This window comes from Pleuronectes platessa, chromosome 13 (assembly GCF_947347685.1).
Source record: "Pleuronectes platessa chromosome 13, fPlePla1.1, whole genome shotgun sequence".
Taxonomy (NCBI): Eukaryota; Metazoa; Chordata; class Actinopteri; order Pleuronectiformes; family Pleuronectidae; genus Pleuronectes; species Pleuronectes platessa.
In genome coordinates this window covers 18,307,561-18,328,332 of record NC_070638.1, presented here as the reverse complement: position 1 = coordinate 18,328,332, position 20,772 = coordinate 18,307,561, and the positions used below count along the sequence as shown (strand labels likewise).

Genomic DNA, 20,772 nt, shown 5'->3' with positions numbered 1-20,772 from the left:
AAAAGCAAGGGAATGAACTAAAACAGGAACAGCTATTAGATTTGACTTATTATTGCCATTGCTGTTATGTTCTGTGCAATGTAATGCACGTTTTTCACTTCGTCCTTTTTGGTTGCTCCCAGCACCTGTACCGTAGCGCATGTAATAGAGGAGCCTCACATTTGAAGCAGCGGCTCATTTGTTTGACCACCATGATTCTGGCCATAGGCTCATACAGTCTATGGTTCATACCGGTTCAGACATGTGATTGCTCACCGTGTCTCAGTTTGCAGCCTGTGCAGGGAAGCGCAGGAAAGAAGCCAGAGACAGTTACACTGAGTAACTTAAACCCACAGTGAAGGTCCTGTCGTGTGCGTCAATTAAGAAAAGTAAGAGCATTTGTATTCGTTCAAGTTGGGTTTGTATCCTTTGTGGGATTTTGGACTCCACTCCCGCAGCCGTCGGCAGAGCAGATCGAACTTACTGACCGAGCAGTTCGTTTACTGTTTACTTTAGTTGTTATATTCTGCAATTAATTCATATTTCTGATAAGGTAAACAAATGCTCCATTATATATGGAATCAATCGGAGTATTTATACTGGGCTGTTACTTGTGGAGTATTCATATGGCATGTTGTGGTGACTGATATTCAGTAGTATAGTAAGCTTGATGTACTCGGTACAGATAGTAAATTATATAGTGTATGGAGCCAGAGTAAAGACTGGGGACTTGTCTGTATTTTCAGAGCTTGAAGCAAAATACTTTTCAGTAATTAATCTACATGTGTGAGTTTACATATTTGTCCCCACTTTTACCTATATACGTACACTTTCAAATCTGAATACATATGTGACGATATTTTCTTTACACATTTTCAAATCTGTGTACACACACACAAATCTCACTACACATTTGGAGATTCTTTTAACCATTCACAAATCTGATAGAACACAGATGGATTGAGACTCATATTTGTCAATAGTTTTGCCACAATAATAATAGCCCCATGATAGTGCAATATTGCAGAAGGACTGTATACTAATGCTGAGGATGAAACAGTTTATTTATCTAAATTTGTTATCATAACAGTAGTGCCATTATTGGACAAGTATAAGAGTTGAACCCAGTCATGCACTAAAATTGAATTGCCAGAGAATTGTACTGTATTGTTTGTGTGCGTGTGCTCCAGTTGCTGCCAGTATGAATGGGGTTGAAAGAGTTCAAGCTTAACCAGAGAGTTCAGACTTCAGACTGAGGTGAAATGTTGAGTGTGTTATAGTGTTATAATTACACTGAATGTGTAACCTGATAGCCGATCACTTTCACTGATAACCTCCTCTGTGTCTGATCAACACTGCCTGGCCTGATCACCTTAACTGAACCATCCAGCCTCACCTACAGCTGCCAACTGGTTAGTCAACTTTAATGACACGTAACTTCATACATAGTCTACTACAGCATTAATGATTGCTTGAAGAAAGAAAGAAAGATCTAGACTAGACTAGAGCATTCAAAGTCTGGTGTGTTTGTGGATACTTTGGTAACTTGCTTCATTCTAATATAGTTTAAAGTAGGGCTGAGTTATATGGCCAAAAATATCAAGATAAAAATATTCATATCAGTCGATATTGATATTATCATGATAAGTGTCACATTACCAATATTCCTTATAAGTTTATTTCGTTGACAGTTCTTTGCTCCTAAATGAAAGCTGTGGTTTTAAACTCTTCTTTATGAGCAGATAATGACAAACACTTGATAAACAACAAAACTTTTTAGAAATCTGAGGTTGATTGTTTATGTGTTACACCTCCTTACGTTGATATATTGAACCTTTGTTATACTGCTATTGATGGAAATTACATCGCGATAATCATTGATATTGTTTCGTTGCCCAGCCCGCGTCTAAATTTGTAATGATTTTTTTTTTTCTAATCTTTTTTGGTCACTTAATTGTTTTCTTTATGCCATTCTAAGTATGTGCTGGAAAATTCTTGGAAAATCTTGGTGTTTAAGATTAAAGTTCTTACACGACCTAAAGCATTGCAATAGGTCTATATATAAATGCTGATGATGAAACAGTGTATTGATTTTGTTATGTTTGTAATTATAACAATAGTGTCATTATAGGACAAGGATAAGAGTTAAAGCCAGTCATGCACTAAAATTTAATTGCAAGATAATTTTACTGTATTGTGTGTGTGTGCTCCAGTTGCTGCCAGTATGAATGGGGAGCCCCTCTCAGCCCTGTGTACCCCTGCTCTGGTGGTGGATGTGGACAAAGTGAAGAGAAATGCCCAGAGGATGATTGATAGTTATCAGAAGCTGGGAGTCCAGCTTCGGCCTCACATGAAGACACACAAGACCCTGTACGAATACACGCTCTCACACTCATACAATACTTCTTATAGCGCAGTCATATTGAGTGCTGAGTGTGTGTGTTTCTGTTCATGTCTAGTGAGTGTGCCGACATAATGACGGGCGGATCACGGAGATGCATCGTGGTATCCACACTTGCAGAGGCCTGTTTCTATGCCGACCATGGATATGATGACATCCTATATGCTTACTCTGTTCCCTTTGATAAGGTTCTCTCACCTAATATGACAAATATCATGTAGCAGATACTTTACATGTTGAATATGGAGATTGGAATTGGATACTGCAGATATTACTCTTCATGGCAGGAGCCCAGGTGTATGAGGTCTTTACGCTTATTTGTATTCAAGAGCATGGTCTTTGAGTGTGAGAGCCTGACTTCAGCTCCTCTCCTTGCACTCCGGTTTTATACTGTGCAACTGTGAAAACGTCTTCTCTAGGATTTCTCTTCTGCTCTCTGATTATTTCTGCAACATGTATCTCAAAATGCCCCAACCTGTACAATGCCAGGTGTAGTTTTCAAAAGGGAAATCGTCCTCGTGGTGGTTGGGTTGGCTTTCTGCCTTTGAGAGTGCCTGTATGAGCGGTTACTTTAACTGGGTTTCATGCACTTGCACACTCCACCGCTCTATTATTACATAGGCTTCCCATTGGTGCGCTTGAAGGAAGAACGACGACACCTTCATGGAGTAGGAGTCCAGAAATCCAGAAACACTGTTGCTAGCAACTTTAAAAACAAAAAAGACGTTGCCCTGTTTTTTTCTTTTACTCCTATATTCTATAGGAACATTTGACAGACTTTTTACCCCCCAAAAATCCCAAAACAGAGGGAAAAATCCCAAGAGCAGAAGTTTCAAGTGCGCACAGAAGCAGCATGAGCACGAGGAGAAGAGCTGAGGCTGGAGCACAGGAAATCTGTCCAACTCCAAAATATCTGAGTGCAAGCAGACTTTTAGTTTAAACATGAGCCAAGCAGATCTAAGAACAAGCAGAGTGTATTTGAGTGAAAACATGATAGAATCTGAATGTGAAATCATGCTTTCACACTTTAAGACCACGCTCCTGAATAAAGATGGGAAAGAACCCATACCGGGGGAACTAATTAATTGAATAAGCAACTATCAAAACTGCTGTTTTTCTGCCAATCAACGTCAATTATGTATGTGGGTATCAACATGCAGGTCAGAACAATCAACATTAGTTTGACGGAGTTTCTTATTATTATACTTGTATATTGTAATGTTCTAGCCTTAGTCAAATTACTTGTAATCGTAGTGATTAATGTGTGTGTGTGGGTGTGTGTGCATGTGTAGGTAGAGCGTTGTGCAGCCCTGTCAGAGAGGCTGGAACTCTTCCAGATTTTGCTGGATCACCCCGATGCTCTAGAAAAGCTCAGAAAGAGACCGCTGAAAGACGGCCGGCAGTGGCACGTCTGGCTGAAGCTGGACTGTGGCAATGGGAGAGGTAGGGGAACCACAACTCAGCCGGTCATCATTGACTGAGCTTCTGCTGAGTGTACTTTCGCTCTTTTGTCGTAGCCGGTGCACTGCACTCAGATCCCGCTGCGTTCATATTGGCTCGGGCCATCGCTGAGACGGAGGGCGTGCAGCTAACAGGAGTGTACGCTCACTGTGGGAACACCTACAACTGCAGGGGAGAGGAGCAAATACAGGCTGTTGCACAGGAAACCACCAGCTTGACTGTACAGTTCGTGGAAAAGTAAGAATCCTGTAAACTGGTGCTGATGGGTACCATTGTTTTTTAAGGCAGTGGAGTCATTTGTCCCTGTACAGCTTGTTTGCGCGTCATCTACACCTTGTTTTTGGCCTAAATTTCATTTTTAGAAACAAGATATCTCTTTTTGTTTATCTATAGAGACTTTTTGTGGCAGCATAGTTTGTAATGTCTCTGTGTTGTTTTAGTTCCCTCTCAGTGATACAAATATTAGAAGCCTTCAATAAAACTACAAACAAGACCAATGTGGCACTCATAACAGTCTGCAAACACCCCGGTTGTAATTTAATCTCTGTCCACCTGGCTTGGCTGTGGTTTTAATAAAATGGAACATTTCAAGGATTACTCTCTACTGGGATACTTCTCTTTATTTTTTTTATTATGTGTCTGTGAGAAATCTGGAGCGACAGCCTGAACCTTGAATAAAACTGGGAATACGCACAGGATTTCAGCTTGGAGCATCTTGTCACGCAGTGAACAGGGGTGTGAGGAGCGATTAGATGCTCCAGAGCACTCTTCAAATGGTTGGATTATTTTTCCAGAATTTTTTTGAGTTAACAGATTTTCTGATTATTCCGACACCACATGATCGTACGAAAAATGTTGTGTTTACAGCTTGTCGGGTCTAAATTGCATTACCTTGTGATAGTTATTGGCCTCAGCACTTATTTAGGTAAATACGTTTTTGGATTTATGCCTTATTGAATGCTTTATTGATACGATCATTAATGAGCTTGTTTCCGGCAGACTGAAGGCCGTCGGCATCACCTGTAAATCCAGCATTGGCTCCACCCCCTCCTGCAGTCACCCAATCAAAGACATGGCGCTGCTCAGTGAGGTGCATCCTGGAAACTACGTCTTCTATGGTGTGTGTGGACAGATCTAAACATTATTGTATCAGTGTACCAGTTCATTTTATGTAGGTTTCAAATTGAATTTACCATAATGACCAGAAAGAAACTGCTCACTAACATGCAGTGAACCATTAATAATCTCCTGAAATTATCCAGAGGGTTTGTATGTGACAACGATAATGTAATAGTCCGTTGCTCCGGACATTCTCTGGAGTTTTTCCTGCCAGTCACATAGTAAAAACTCTGCCCCCTGAATGATATGACCAGGTGCAACCCCTCCACTGAACGCTCTAAAGATTTTCCTCTTAATGAGAACGTGTCTAACTCTGAGAATCTCATGCTGCATTCTGCATATGTGAAAGGCAAACTCCAGAAAATGTCCAGGCAAAGAATTTCCAGAGCTCACATCTGAAAATGGTTAGTGTCACTAAACAGCAGTTGTTGTTTTTGGCGTTTTTTCAGATGTGCAGCAGTCTGTGATTGGCTCGTGCAGTCTGGAGGACGTGGCTGTGAGGGTTTTGACACGAGTCATTGGACACTGTCCTCATAGGAACCAGCTCCTGGTCGACTGTGGATGGTCTGGACTCAGGTACCTTTGTTACTATTGTTTACCCTTTTTGAATTTGAAGTTTGAACAGATAAACTGTTAAATCATTTAGAGTTGACTTTGTGTAGATCAATATAATCCCTGTAGAGCTACACTGGTCTAATCATGTGGCATGTCTCACCCCACACAATCCTCTAACATACCCACCCTCCAGATTTCATGTTATTTTTTAAGCTGCAAAGATTTCCCATCTCTGCCTATGCTTGTCAATGCCTCTGCTGCCTTGTGCCAGTATTAATGTCCATGGAGTCATCCCCTCCACCACCCCAGCATCCACCTGTAGGTTTTGAAAGGGTGGTTAAACATTTTTGCACACCACTCCATGTCATATCTATGTAATCATATCTGAGGGAATGATGAATTCAGAGCCTCGATGCAAAAACATGTCACGGTCCTGACATGACCTTTCACCTGCTGTTTCCCATCACTCTCAGTCTGGACGGAGCTGGAAAGCTTCCCACTGGATATGCTGTGATTGAAGGACATCCAAACCTCAAGTAATAATATCACTCTTACCTTTAATCTGAGCACTAAGCTGTGACTGAAGTTCTTACCAGGGACTTTTGTCCCTCCAGGTTGTTGTCTATGACCCAGGAGCACGGTAGAGTGGAGCCCATCTCAGGAGAGCTGGACTACAGCAAATACCCCCTCGGCTCTCTGCTTACGCTGATCCCCTACCATGTTAGTACTGATTAATGTGGAGCTAAGTTTACTGCTTGGTCAGTTTTATTTGGTCCCTTTTCTCTTGTCTGACCATCTCTGTTCATTTCCTTAGTCTTGTGCAACAGCTGCGATGCACCCTGTGTACCACGTGCACTCTGAGGGCCGTCTGCTGGGGACGTGGACACCTACCCGTGGCTGGTGAACAACTTCTTGGATCAACTTGTGATGCCTGTGTTTGAATTGAACAACCAGTATGACTGAGGAATATTCACCCCCTCTTTCGCTACCCCTCTGGGCGTAAGCGAGACATATGAGTAGAAGAATGTAATTCCTATTCCCCAGAAGTCTCTGAAGTGATGTGGGAGAAGAAATGTAGAAAAAATAAACACAACTTGCAAAATGTCTGAATTAATCAAGGCTTAAGGACGAGCTTGTCTCCTCATCATTCCATCAGTATCACTTTAAAGGGTTCTTGAAGTGTGTTGGTTTGTGGATTTAAACAAAACATTGTGTTGTGGCAAGGACAGAGTATAATGCTTCGGCCAATGAGTTGCATGTTCCCACTTAATGTTGAATAAAAATAGTTAATGATCATGCAGTTTTATGTATATTTCTTACATATTACTGATAACACCCTTAGTCATTCCACATACTTCTAATCGAAACCCTTTTTTCAGAAATAATCACATTTTATTTAATGTTAATTTCTATTATTATTATTGCAGTTATTACCATTTATAATAATACCATAATAATCCTGATAACATAATCATTATAAAATCAACAAAAACAATAATAATAATGATTGTTTCAATATCAGTAATTCTACTGTTTTATTATTGTCATTATTAAGATTATTATCACTTAATATGATCTTACTCGTAGTATTATTGTTATTCTTACTATTAAGAATAAGAATAAAATCTAGAAGAGATTTTTTTCACATATAGTAAACAATAGTAAAAAAAATTATTATTTCTATCATAATTATAATTTTTTATTATTATTACTATTAACATGATAACTAATCATATTAATAACTACGTACTGTTTCGATTTTTTTATGAATTAATGAAAGTTCATCAACAAAAATTATTTCCATATTACTATTACTGTTTTATTATCATTATCAGTAGCAGTAGTAATAATGTTTTTATTTGTGTTTATATTGGTTTTGATAATAAAACTGGATTCACTCTAAATTCAGCTGTGAATAATGCTGGGCTGGCTCGTCTGCCGAAGAGCATTCTGGGAAATGCTGTTTCACCGAAGCGGCCGCTCTGATTGGCCGCCGGTTGACCTTTCACTGGTCACGTGGTTTAAAATCATCAGGAGGACGGCGCGGGAAGTTGTCACTTCGTCCCCCCCGTGTCTCTGTCAGGCTGTGAAGCTTCTGTTGACGTTCCTCCTGACGGTTACTGACATCCTCCAGTAAGTTTGTTTACGCTTCTGCATGTTCTGTAGTTTACAGTCGCTGTGTTGTTCCTCTCCTCTGAACACTATGTGTTACGATGTGCGGCCGCTTTCACAAACTCTCCCAGTAAACCTGACCGAGTCACTGCTTTCATTACAGGGGACTCAGGTTCGTCTACTCGAGTCTGAGTTGAATTAAGTAGAAGTGGAGATAAAAAGCCCTCTTCAATCGAGCACAGATAACATGTCATCATGCCAGGGGGAAAGTCTGGAGCCTCCTTGTGAGATTTAGTTTTTTTGCACAATGCACCTAATGACATGTGGCAGTAATATTCCTACTGTTTTACACCAAATACATACGTGTAGGCAAAAGACAGGCAAATAGAAAATGCCCTCTGTAAAAGTGTTTAAGGTGCTACGGGTGGATCATTTTGACTTTATTGAAAATAAAAATATACTAACTACTGTACAGTATTTACACTTGCAGGAAATAAAGACTTAAAAGAGAGGAATAATGCATTTATATGAGGTGTGATGGGTCAATCAGAAAGGGTTTTAGCATATCATGTCTCTGATTGCGAACACCACACCATAGATGTGTCTCAAATCAGGGGCTGCAGCCTGAGACCACCTCCTTCATGGGCCAAGTACATCGACCCAAAATGAGATGGTCTGGTCTACAGAGGATTTCTGTGGTCAGCTCGTCCTGACCTTATTGCTGTTACCTTGTGTTGGACCTGCCGAGAAAGTTTGAATTCTCCTTTTTAACATGTATACCGTGTGCTGTTCAGTTGAGTTGACGCCTGATACTCAAGCGTTGGACGTCTCGTTGCCTACCAGCACCATTAACTCTTTGGAAAACGGTTCTTCCCTGAAGTGCAATGAATCCCTGGATAAGTTAGGGCGGGAAAGGATCAACCATTTGGAGCCATTGTTTCGCTGTGATGCATTTGTCCACCACATTTGTCAGCCGCATTTGAACGAGTCTTAGAAATAGGACAGTCTAGTGTGGCAATCGGTCTGCAAATGCAGGATCTGAAGGACGCATCCTCTGAATTAGGATACTGCTTATATCTGACTCGTCCTTCAGTCTGAACGCTGAGGAGAAACGGGAGGCTACTGCCAGAGAATGTTGCTATTGTAACTGACTCAGTGTTTGCATCAAACGGATAACATGATCAAATTAAAAAACCTTATAAGTTCTGGAGTGTGTGTTTTTTGTGTTCATAACACTGTGTACGTTGTGTGTCTCTACAGTCATGAGCGTGTTGGAGGTGAAGTTCATCGGGGATGGGGACGTTCTGGAGCACATTGTGGACAAACAGGAGGGTATGGACAGCAGAGTCACTTCAGTGTGTCAGTTATTGATACGTTCAATGACTCCTCAGTCTCACTGACCTCCTCCGTGTGTGTGTGTGTGTGTGTGTGTGTGTGTGTGTGTGTGTGTGTGTGTGTGTGTGTGTGTGTGTGTGTGTGTGTGTGTGTGTGTGTGTGTGTGTGTGTGTGTGTGTGTGTGTGTGTGTGTGTGTGTGTGTGTGTGTGTGTGTCTTGTAACTCTCAGGTGTTCAGAGTAATGGCGGCTCTGTGCAGAAGATGGTATCGTTTAAGAGCCCAGCAGGACGGCAGACCAGAGTGGATGATGAGGATGAAAATGAAGTCTTTGACGAGCAGAATTATGTTCACGCTTTAGGGGCAGACAATACAGAAGGTGGGTGAGACATTTATAATCCACTGTTGGTGGTCAACCTTTCTGATAGGCAGCCCTTTTCAATTTGGAATATACAAATATATATGTTAGAGGGCTCACATATTTTCCTAAAGTATATATTTGAACTTTTTACTGACTGGAGCCACATAATGCAAAATTAGAAGAGCAATACCTCCTGCGAGGTCCAACAGCCCCCTTATAAAACCACATTTAAAGTCACTAGCTCTTGTATTTTTTTGTGTATCTGTTTTCATCAAGATTCATTAATTGCTCTCTGACAAATCATTCCAAAGTGTTACAGAATGCCCTGCAATACCCTAGATCTGCCCCCCGATTGGGATTCACACCATAATGTATTGAAATTGTATGTCATGGAAATTGGTTAAGTAGTTTTAGCGTAATTCTGCCAGTTCCTGTCAGTATATAAGATACAGCCATAGACTGTATATACAAAAAAATGTAGTGTATTAGGTAAAACAGATAATTGTTGATATATGTAGTGGGGTAAAGTGAAAAGTTAAATATAAATCTTAAGTAAAGTACAGATGCATGAAAAATATACTCGTGCACAGGAAAAAAGTAAAGCACTGCATCAGAGGATAGAATATTATTATTATTATACACATGGTCAACTGCTGCACTTCTTCCTCCTGGTACAGCCTACAATAGCATGAGTGCTGCAGAAGATGAAATAAAAGTAGTGATTGTAAGTGATGCAGTATTTTTTTTCTTGGTTAACAGAAGACGATGAGGGAATGTCCAGAGTGGCTGGATCCTCCATTTTCACCTTTAAGAAAAACAGACGAGGACACAGCATGGCTCAGACTGGTGAGAACCTCCACTAGTCTTACACTTATTATATTGTGTCGCATCTACTAGATTCATCAGATGGTTATGACCTGTTTTTACAGGCTTTACACAAGTTTTTGTGTTTTTAATCTTAGCATGCGAGTTGGCGCGGACTCCTGGAAAAGGCGTGACCTTCAGCAAGACCCCAAAAGTTGAACCCTCCACTCCCACGAGAACAGGACGCAGTGAGTCCAGTTACCTATCAATCTGTGCACATCCTGTCTTTTGTCGATTTACACACAATCAAAGCATAATTCTTCCTCTCTCTCCCTTGCTGTGTAGACCACCGAGGTGAAAGCAGGACACCACAGAGGGTGAGACTCGAAGGCTCCTATCTTTTTTTTGTCATTTTTCTCTCAGCTGCAGTTCTGCTGCTTTGTTGAAAATCTTTTTTTTCAGTGTGACCTTTGTTCCATGTGTGACAGAACAAGAAGGTCCAGTTTGTCTCCACAACCCCACACAGGCTCAGGAAGAGAATCACAAGTAAGTTTATGTTGGAATGAAAGTAGCTGCTCTAAGCCACTGCACTCTACTACTTTACTTTGAAACGGGTAGAGGATGTGTTGAAAATATTTATGTTTTGGACTTTTTTGATGGGTAAACATAGAAAATAGGCGAAACCCTGACTCTCTTGAAGAGGCTGATACACGCAGCTTATACAGGCAGTGCTGCAGCTCTAACCCCATATGGACGCCGAAATGAAAAGCAAGACTTTCCACGATACAGACGCAACCCACACATATCAGGAGCCCGGGCGCTCCTGATACACTAAGTAATGTATGTTCACTGAGACTCAAGCAGTTATCCAAGTATGGTTTAATTTTTCCTGATAATTTTTAGATCCAAGCCTTCGCTCTGAAAGCGATAGTGAGCTGTCGCCCTCAGACTCTGGGGAGGACGATGGAGATGAAATGGAAGAAGAGCAGAAAGTGAAGAAAGAGGATAAGGAAAATGTGAAGACTCCACGAACACCAAGTAAAGGTTTATCTGCAGCTCTCTACAAGACTCCTGCCAAGAAGAGCAAGAACACGCCTGAGCCCGTCAACCAGGCCAGTATGGTTGAGGAGTATTTTGAGGCCCATGGTAGCTCAAAAGTCTTGACGTCAGACCGCACCCTCGAGCGTTTACAAACCCCTAAACTGGACAGGGTCAGTGCACGACAGCTTCTAGCCTACATGTTATTAAAGCTGCTGCTTTCCCAAATCTGTGATCTAGAATTTGTGATTATTTTGTGTTAATAGGAGATGCTGGTGCAGCTTTTAGAGGGTAAGCCATCGTGCTACGTAAAAGAGATCCAGCAACTCCACAGCAAACATGAAAAGCACTTCAGCAAATGGATGTTACAGTTACAGTAAGTGGGATATTCTGTATTGAATGCTTTTCCTTAGCTTAGTGGATTTTGCTTATGAGAACTGGTAGAAGACAAAATGTGTGTGTGTTTGCATGTAGGTTGGGTTTCAGTGTGCTCGTCTATGGTTTGGGGAGTAAAAAAGCTCTGCTGGAGGACTTCCGTGTGTCTCACTTGGCTCAGGAGATCCACCTTGTGGTTAATGGATTCTTCCCTTCCATTACTCTTAAATCGGTCAGTATGATAGCAAATGTCAAAATCATAAATTAAAGTCTTAAACTGGAGAAATTGTTGAAATTTCCAAGAAGAAACTTTAAAACAATATTGATTATGTTGGATTATGTAGTTTTCTTTATCAATGCTTTCCTTGCAGATCCTAAATGCTCTGACATGTGAGATTCTGGAGCACCAGGGAAGTTTCCGAACGCCTTCCGACCAGATCCAGTTTGTCACACAGACCCTTAAAGACAGTGAGTGTGATTCTGACCCTGTTTAGACCTGTTATTAACATCCGTCCTGAGTGACCCCATCACTGAGTGCGACCTAGGATCACTCAGACCACATTCAGAGGTGCTGGTGTATGCACGTGGCCACATTCTTCTAGCTGTGTGAATGTTAAAGTGCCTCTGACCCACTGCAGCTTCACAATGTGCTGAACGTGTTTTATTCTTCTCAGTGCACACTAATTGGTTTGTTTGTGGCCAACACCAAAACAACACTGATAAATGGGTAGAGTATTTATATGTAGCAGAACTGCACACAGCTCTTTGATTCATTCAGGCCCTTCTGACTCCTCTCTCTCTACTGCCGTCTCTCTCACTTGATGGCACAGACACCGACCCACACACACCCACTGTGACAAAGAAGAAGTGTCTTTTAATTAAGGAGCTGCATCCTTCTGAGGCTGCATTTAAAGGACACATTTTAATAACAGGTGTGAAATGGGTCTCTGTCCTATAGCTTGTGTCACTTGGAATTGTGTACCTTACAATGAAGCATTTTCTCACAGGCCCAGATCTTCACGTGTACCTGCTAATCCATAATATCGATGGACCGATGATGCGAGGAGAAAAGTTCCAGAGTGCACTGGGGCAGCTGGCATCCCTCCCCAACCTTCACCTAGTGGCTTCTTTAGACCACATCAACGCTCCATTGGGTGAGTGTTTGTTCGTTTGTGTATACTGCAGGGTAAATTATGTTGTTATGAATGCTTGCAGCTGAATCTGTACCCTCTTTCCAGTGTGGGACCAGTTTAAGCAGAGTCAGTTTAACTGGCTGTGGTGGGAGTGTGTGACGTTCCAGCACTACTCAGAGGAGACGTCGTATGAAAACTCTCTCCTGGTGCAACAGACCGGCGCTCTTGCGCTGTCCTCCCTCACACACGTGCTCCGTAGCTTGACATCCAATGCCAGGTACCACATACCTGATGATATGACGAGCTGTTAAATGGCTAATGCATTGCCTCTAGAGTTCTCATGGATGCGTGTCTTTTATTTTTGCAGAGGTATTTTCAAACTGCTGGTGAAATTTCAGCTGGAAAACAAAGACAATCCTTCATATACAGGTACACGCACGTTAATTTCCTCAAAATGCTGAATAGATTTTTTTCCTGAAATGTATCTATAGCTGTTTTCAGACATGAACCCTGGCGCATGTCTGCACACTTGGGTCTTGCGTTTTTACTAGGAGGAGGAACTCTGGAGAATGACCAGATGCTCTCACTTGGACATTCTCTGGATAATTCAGTTCATGTCTGAAATAATCTTATATTGATGATTTTAGTGTTTTCCTGTCGCTATGTGCAGGATTGTCATTCCAAGACTTCTACCAGCGTTGTCGAGAGGCGTTCTTGGTCAACTCCGATCTCACTCTGAGGACCCAGCTGACTGAGTTCAGAGACCACAAACTGATCCGCACACGCAAGGTGGAGCTCAGTTTAGTTTTCAACTCGGTGTTATAACACTATTCAGACTCTAGTGTCCCTCACTAACATATATTTCCTTGATTTGTAAGGGTGCAGATGGAGTGGAGTACCTGATGGTCGCAGTGGATGCAAACACGTTGATGGACTTCCTGGAGAACGAGGAGGGCGACTGAACAGAGGAAGCTTGAGACTCCTGTTAAATTGAGTTCATGAACTGGCTCTCCCAGCAGACACTTTGACTGGATCAGTCACTGATACAAAGGCTTAGTAACATCTAATACAAGACATGCACCCAGCTTACAAGGCTCTGCACAGTTGAAGTCAAATTACTGATGAACTAAATTTCCCTTTGTAGCATTGTGATATTCACTGTGTTTGAATGTGTACATGTTTTTCTGCCAACATCTGTGTAATTAAAATAAAACCGTGAAAGTTAATGAATAGCAATTTATTCTCTCTCATTACAGAAATAGATTTACCTTTAGCAAAACATACATACATTCTTTTGTTCTTACAAGGCAGGCAGGCATGCTGCTCCAAAAAAAAAAGAAAAAAGCTGAGGAAATTATTCAGTTCTCTTCCTCATGTGACGTGCAATGAAGACATGCTTATTAGAATCATAAAGAGCATGTATGAGGGGGTTAGGAACATAGACCTTTTGGATGAGACGTCTGCAGCCAACCACCAGGGGGCGATGAAGATACTTTGGCTTCACTTTTTAGGAAGCTGACATGTCATCCATATTTATATACAGTACGATTCGGACCATGTGGTTTCAGTGTTGGATGTCAGTGGTTTTCTGTGACTGCAATGAATCTTTGAGTGTTTCTGGGTCCAGTGTGTACGTCTGGAGTCTGTTCTGCGTTGCTGTGTGCACAAAGCCAAGCTCCTCTTCGTCCAAATCGTTCAGCAGCAGCAGCACCGCATCAAGGGTGTGTCTCTGAAAATATGATCAAAGCGATCAGTTAATGGCTGAGATGTATAGAGCATTTAACATACCCTTGAGTTGTGTTAAGAGATGAGAGGCTACCTTTTTCATAGATAATTTGGTTTCTTTGGTTGATGGAGAGGACAGAGAGGAGAACTTGTCTCTGGAAAGGGGCTTCATCCCCAACCCTTCTCTGATTTTACTGAAAAAAAGAAAGGAATATGTTACCTTATAATGTCAACATTAATCCGGCAGCTTTTTCAGCTAAGGGCCCTACAAACTTCTGAGCAGATTTCTGTTTAACTGATTGAAAGTATCTCTTATCGGTGAGGTAAGAAGCTATTCAATTTCAGTGCCGATCCAGGACTTTTTTTCTTTCTTTAACATGGTGTGACTTTCACAGTTTTAACAGAGAATATTCATCGATACTGTTGACAATAATCAGGCACATTGAGCAGAATGATATCTGTGAGTGTTTCTAATTTAGTGCAGCTTGATTGAATGAAAGGAGACAGTTGGGCCTTGGCAGAGGTAAGAGCTCTACTGAGTGCTATTCTAGAGCATTTGTGTTTATTGGTGATGTTTACTTAGTCTCCTCCATGTTGTAGTTCAGCGGGTCATTCTCTGTCTCTGCTTCTGGAAGTCCATTTGTAGAAAGCTGGTTTGGGGCGTTGTTTGGTGGCATGGTGACCACATCACCCTCCATCATAGCGAGTGCCATCTCATCCTCTGTCACTACTTTATAGACAAAACATCATACACATCACAGGTGTGAGCTGTACAAAAGATGCAGAACAGCTACTTAAAGTGCCATTGTTTTGTCAACTGCTGGCTTCAAGGTCAAGAATGAACTTAAAACTTCAACTTTTAAACCAATATGATAATTTGTAAAAATGACAACTGACTTTATCTGTACTGAAGATCATGTGGTCTGATCAGAATCTGAGGTAAGATTGCTTCGCCAACCTACAGGTGTGCCTTAATACATCACCGATATGGGTTTTATCCAAATCACCTGGATACATCACAGTCATCTGCACACTCACCCTGGTTGTCCAGCCTCTGGAGACAAGGCAGGCAGCGCAGCACAGTAAGCCGATACTGTCTAGACTCTGTTCCACAGCACGGGTTCTCGGCAAACCAGAGCACCCGGAGACGTGTCAACGGGCGCAGGTGAGAGAGCTCGGAGAGTGAGGGAATCATGTTCCTCCTCAGATAGAGCTCACACAGAGACAGACAATCAGCCAGAGGAGCGAGAGACGAGATGCTGTTGACACTGCAGAGAGAGGAGGAAGAAGAAGAACACAGCCGGGATTCAGCGTTCATGCCGAATAATTCTGTGTAATAGTAACATCAGTGTCAACGGTAACATGTGTCTGACTCACCTCAGTGTCAGCACCGTAATGTTGGGTATTTGAGAGAAGATTGAAATCTGGGAGGACAGAGTATAAAGGAGCATTTATGTTATGAACAATAGAGAACAACGGTGCATGGTACTCCTGTCAATGTTTCTGTAGATGTTTCAGGCTGAGGTCATTTGACCTACTTTATAGACCGTTTTGTAGTTCAATCTACAGCAATCCTTCAAATTATATAGGATTAGCATATCTGTGAGAAGCAAATGTCTCTAAAGAGTCTCAACTTTTCTTGAGCTCATGAAAACAGCCTGTTTTCAGCTTTGTGCTGATCATTTTCCAGCTGATTCAAGAGGGCTTTAAAATAATTAATTTAGAATGTTCTCAACACTTAAACGAGCAGTTCGTCCTCCAGTTTAATCACACACATTCAGAATTAACACATCTGGGGACACATGGTTACACTGACATGAAAACTAAAGCTGTCAGACTAATGTCGTGGAGTTGAAAGTATAAAGGCGATTACTAATTAAAAGTACAAGCACCTCTTATATGTACTTAAGTACAGTATATGAGTAAATGTACTTAGTTACTGTCCACCACTGCATCAGAATAAATAAATATAATAATAATATCGATCCGCTGTTTTAGTACTCACATCAGTAAGGTTGCATCCCCTGCAAAAAAACCAACAGTAACGTTACCATAACTATAATATATACAAATAAAAGCTGCAGCTGTCATGAAGTCATTTATACCGGAGGTGTGCTGCTGCGATGTAAACACGTACCAGCAGTTTAGTTTCTTCACGCTGTCCAGGTCGGAGGCCTTCGCCTTAGCGAGTACCAGTTTCCGTGTTAGCTTCATATCCGCTTACTGAGTCCACAATAAATTACAGATCTAATGATTTATATCTTGACTAACAACAAAAGCCGCATTATGACGAGCGGGCAAACATTTCAACCGAGCAGTGAGGATGTTGTCGTCCATAACAGGATTGCGCCTGCGCGGATCGACCGAAGCGTCCCTAGTTACGGGTACACTCATTTATTTTTTATAATTTTCCAAAGACTTATTATTCATAATTGCACAAACTGAAAAGCAAAGCACGATTAACTTAGCTGCTTATATTGAGTGAGGTTTTATCTTAATGTCTTAAATTTAGTGTAGTGTTATATAAAAAAAACTGCATGTCCCACAATGCAGCGGAATGGAGGGGGTAAATCGCGCCTGCGCACTAAGCTCTCTCTCTTTGGACCCACGTCTCCACTGAAAAGATGGTGAGCGAAGAATGTCCGCGGTGTAATCCGCGTCAATCTAATGGTTTCTGTGCCATAAATGACACGATGAAACATTCTGTACAATTGTCATGTTCCCTCTTTTACACCCGATCGTTTATTGTGTACGATTAGTGATTGTGTTACCAGGAAAAACGATGTTTTCATTTCCCGTTGGGACAGAAATGGCCGCCACCATGGCTACTCTCACCAGGTGTCAGTGCCGGGCGGGCTGTGAGCTGCAGTGTGGCTAGTGTTAGCCCACGTAGGAGCCACCGTTTAAAAGTGAAGCGGAATATTATTGTCTAACTGGAGCCCGTCGTCTCCTGACTCGGCTCAGGGTTGTTGATCTGGTTGAAGTTAGCTATGTGGCATGTTAGCATATTCTAACGAAAGCTTGTGTAGCATAGCTGTTTGCACTTCTGCGGAAGGAGCTGGTTCAGAATGTGTTCAATAATACAATAAGTGACACCACATGGTGCTGGTCCCTGACACGTTCAGATGTCATTATGTAACCCATACTATACTGACTTTTTCAGGGTTTCAACCTAGTTTATTTGTTATTATTAAAGAACTCCGTAAGACACGGTTCTGATGGGAAATGAAATTACGTATTGGGTTCATTACTATGTGCCCCTGCTATAATGTTACTTATTGTGTCACTATCTTGTCCACAGGCCAAGCGCACTAAGAAGGTGGGGATCGTTGGTAAATACGGCACGCGTTACGGCGCGTCGCTGAGGAAGATGGTGAAGAAAATTGAGATCTCCCAGCACGCTAAATACACCTGCTCTTTCTGCGGCAAGGTAAGGAGGACTTCACAGTGTGCTGCACTAGTTGAAGTTGATGTTTTGGAGAATGTGGTGTTAGCAACGCCCTAATTGAATGGCAAATGGACTGAATGTACACACAACTTGTCTAGTGTTATGGACCATTCTAAAAGGCATTCACACTGATTCATGCAGCACTTGTACACACAGCGAGTCCATCCATACGCTCAACTGACGGTGTCTTAATAAAAGTATCTTGTCCAAGGACACTTGAGAATGCAGACTGGAGGAGCTGGGGATCGGACCATTAGATGGCACTGATCTTGATGTTTAAAGTTGACACCAATCTAAAAGTTTGTATATTGAATCAGGACAATAAGATGTATTTGTGTTATTAATCTGTTATACTTATATTTACAGACCAAGATGAAGAGGAGGGCTGTTGGTATCTGGCATTGTGGGTCCTGCAGGAAGACAGTGGCTGGAGGCGCCTGGACGTACAAGTAGGTTTCTTTTTAATTCAATAGGTGTAATTGTCAAAGTAATTTCATTTAAATTAATTATAAAACCATGCCCTTGCTTGACCTTAATATGGAAAATGAAGATATAAAACTATTCAAATCTCATTAAAATGGAGTGAAGCAAAGTATCCACCCACCAGATTTCCCAAATAAAATTCAGGGCAGCCAGTTAACAGTCGTCAGGTTAAAGTTTGGTATGACAGGACATGTATTATAAAGCCTGTGGGTGTGTGGTTGGTCTATTCATTAAAATGAACCTTTTGTAAGTAATCTTTTATATTGTTTTCAGCACAACGTCCGCTGTCACAGTCAAGTCCGCCATCAGGAGACTGAAGGAGTTGAAGGACCAGTAAACCAGTGAATCAATCACTGGTGGATATGGGACTTAGTTTTCTATAAATTAACCGGCTGGACATGACAACGTCTCAAAATAAAGCGGTCTGGAGTGGAATCCCTTGTTTGTCTCTTCGTTCATTTACTTTATAACGTAGCAATATAATAACTTCTAAGGGTGACATCACAGATAAAAGGATCTTCTCCTGCATTTGGTTGGCAGGCAACACCTGCACTGCTCCTTTAGCGAATTTGGTGAATAACCCACAGATTTGAGTGGTGTCACTCTTGAGTTCAGGTTGCTGTATTTACTAAGTAACCTCTGCCAAATAAATCTGCAGCAAATTCTACAACACTGACTCGGATCAAAAGGGTAGCACATGCTGATAAATTACGATTCTAAATGGTTGTTTGATAAACACGTGTATCATAAATGTTGAATACAGGTGTTTTTAAATGTAGCTACTGGCTTGACGGATATAAGGTTTAGTATTCATTATGGCTGAAGTTCATGCATCTGTTCCCAGCTGCTGGTTGACTCAACACTAGTAAATTGTACTAGTTATACCAGAGTATTTCTTTTATGCTCTACTAATGCTACTGCAAGGGGCAAGTGTCAGTGAATTTTGACAGTTAATCATTGAGATATTTATGCTATGAGTAGAAAAGCATAAAATGGGTTCACATGTGACTCAGTCTTTGATGGCATTTTTAGTGTGACTACACAAACAAAACTTATTGCACTTAAACACTTAAAAATAAGAGGAATAATTGTGCAAACTAAAAATACAAAATCATGGTGAAATTAGAAGCTATAATTGGTAGGGGGTGTATGGCGATTTTGACCAAATATAACTATTTAATTAACCAAAATTTAGATCACAAAACGAAATACTGAGTGTTTAGTTTAAAACTGATGAAAAACATTTCAACTATTGAAAGTAGAAAATAACAACTGAGTATTTAAACCCCAAGAAAAGTTGTATATGTATTCAATGTACTATTTTAATAAGGGGTAAAGGAAAATCTAATATTTGAAATTTGTGTATAAAAACAGTCATCTCAAAGTAGGCTCCCTACTGAGGAAAAATTAACCTAGGTAGTAATTTGAATATCTTAATATAGCAGCAAAGTAACTCCATAGGCATCAATTGCCACAAAACCTCTGACAAAGGGCTGAGTGTCTGCCTGTTGCACTGAAGATGGAGAAAGAGGAACTGGCAGAGGCTGCATAGCTCTTGAGAAGTCTGTAGGTTGAAGGAACAAGTGATGCAGAACTAATTTTAAAATGTCCTAGAAAATATTTCTTATTTTCCCAGTAGCTCATTCGCAACTAAAAGAAAGCTGTTCAGAGCAGTGATGAAATGCTTGTGATATGCTTTATTGAATAAAGCACAACAGAATGTTTGACAGTTTTCAGTTCGTGTTTGTTTATGTTATTTTTTCGCAAAGCCCCAAGGGCATTTAATTAAAGCAAGAAGATCACAAAGCTATTTGTTTTATTTTAAGATTAGCCTTTTATTGCCTCCTTACCAAGGGTAAATGTAGGTGTTTCAGCAGCAGAAGGTGAGAAATAGCACAGGCAGTTTAAGCCAAATGTGAAATCAATGTTGGGAAAGTGTGTATAAAATAAAAATCACAATGAAAGCCAAATGATAAACAATCACAAGTCAAGCAATATACAAAAGTTTAAACCAACTATTTACATTCTAATAGTCAAATGAGTTGCTAACGTTGCAGCATAGTAGATGGTAAATTTAGGTATTGGTACTTTCTACTTTCGTGGCACAACAGAGGGTCATGCTGCTGTGTATATCATGATAAATAGAACTAAATATAAGATGTTAAGAACCATGACAATAAGCGGGTGATTATTTGAATAATGTGGTTTTAACTTGGCCATTCCTGCTGGTTACAGTTGGAAGTAGCCAGATCAGCTTAGTGTGTCATATGAAATACCCACAGTTGTCAGTTTTTCATATTGAATGAAGCTGATTGAAATTAAACCCTAAAAATAAATTATTCTTCAAAAGGGTGAATCATGGATGAGAAGCAATAACATAAAGACTTAATTTCCGATTGTTCAATTAATGAGGTCTATGTTTTTCACAAATGGATGTTGCTGGACG

The 20,772-nt window shown here is 40.9% G+C and overlaps 4 protein-coding genes across 6 annotated transcripts; 3 read left to right on the top strand and 1 right to left on the bottom strand.

Annotated features, from left to right (window-relative positions):
• Positions 1 to 160: 160 nt before the first annotated feature.
• Positions 161 to 6,644, top strand: zgc:162816 (uncharacterized protein LOC571260 homolog). 3 transcript variants are annotated; one of them, XM_053438323.1, is made up of 11 exons: positions 161 to 368; positions 1,370 to 1,391; positions 2,193 to 2,349; positions 2,439 to 2,568; positions 3,673 to 3,823; positions 3,898 to 4,078; positions 4,841 to 4,959; positions 5,410 to 5,536; positions 5,989 to 6,051; positions 6,130 to 6,235; positions 6,330 to 6,644. In XM_053438323.1, exons 3-11 carry the CDS (start codon positions 2,204 to 2,206, stop codon positions 6,417 to 6,419), a joined length of 1,113 nt encoding a protein of 370 aa, XP_053294298.1. In that variant the 5' UTR covers positions 161 to 368; positions 1,370 to 1,391; positions 2,193 to 2,203; the 3' UTR covers positions 6,420 to 6,644. The 3 variants fall into 3 exon arrangements, with proteins under 3 accessions (XP_053294298.1, XP_053294299.1, XP_053294297.1); XM_053438324.1 differs by having other exon boundaries at positions 161 to 401; XM_053438322.1 differs by lacking the exon at positions 1,370 to 1,391.
• Positions 6,645 to 7,528: 884 nt separating this feature from the next.
• On the top strand, positions 7,529 to 13,896 carry orc2 (origin recognition complex, subunit 2). The gene is made up of 16 exons (XM_053437769.1): positions 7,529 to 7,648; positions 8,888 to 8,959; positions 9,192 to 9,338; positions 10,080 to 10,166; positions 10,283 to 10,372; positions 10,470 to 10,501; positions 10,613 to 10,670; positions 11,028 to 11,335; positions 11,429 to 11,538; positions 11,637 to 11,769; positions 11,909 to 12,005; positions 12,545 to 12,691; positions 12,776 to 12,947; positions 13,038 to 13,099; positions 13,341 to 13,459; positions 13,549 to 13,896. The coding sequence occupies exons 2-16, from the start codon at positions 8,890 to 8,892 to the stop codon at positions 13,630 to 13,632; spliced, it is 1,716 nt and encodes a 571-aa protein (XP_053293744.1). The 5' UTR covers positions 7,529 to 7,648; positions 8,888 to 8,889; the 3' UTR covers positions 13,633 to 13,896.
• cfap410 (cilia and flagella associated protein 410) lies at positions 13,889 to 16,758 on the bottom strand. Its single transcript, XM_053437770.1, has 7 exons — positions 16,533 to 16,758; positions 16,401 to 16,419; positions 15,773 to 15,819; positions 15,434 to 15,663; positions 14,975 to 15,125; positions 14,490 to 14,589; positions 13,889 to 14,399 (listed from the first exon to the last, which is right to left on the bottom strand). Exons 1-7 carry the CDS (start codon positions 16,607 to 16,609, stop codon positions 14,235 to 14,237), a joined length of 789 nt encoding a protein of 262 aa, XP_053293745.1. The 5' UTR covers positions 16,610 to 16,758; the 3' UTR covers positions 13,889 to 14,234.
• Positions 16,759 to 16,948: 190 nt separating this feature from the next.
• rpl37a (ribosomal protein L37a) lies at positions 16,949 to 18,761 on the top strand. The gene is made up of 4 exons (XM_053437701.1): positions 16,949 to 17,022; positions 17,697 to 17,825; positions 18,210 to 18,292; positions 18,600 to 18,761. Exons 1-4 carry the CDS (start codon positions 17,020 to 17,022, stop codon positions 18,661 to 18,663), a joined length of 279 nt encoding a protein of 92 aa, XP_053293676.1. The 5' UTR covers positions 16,949 to 17,019; the 3' UTR covers positions 18,664 to 18,761.
• Positions 18,762 to 20,772: the final 2,011 nt, after the last annotated feature.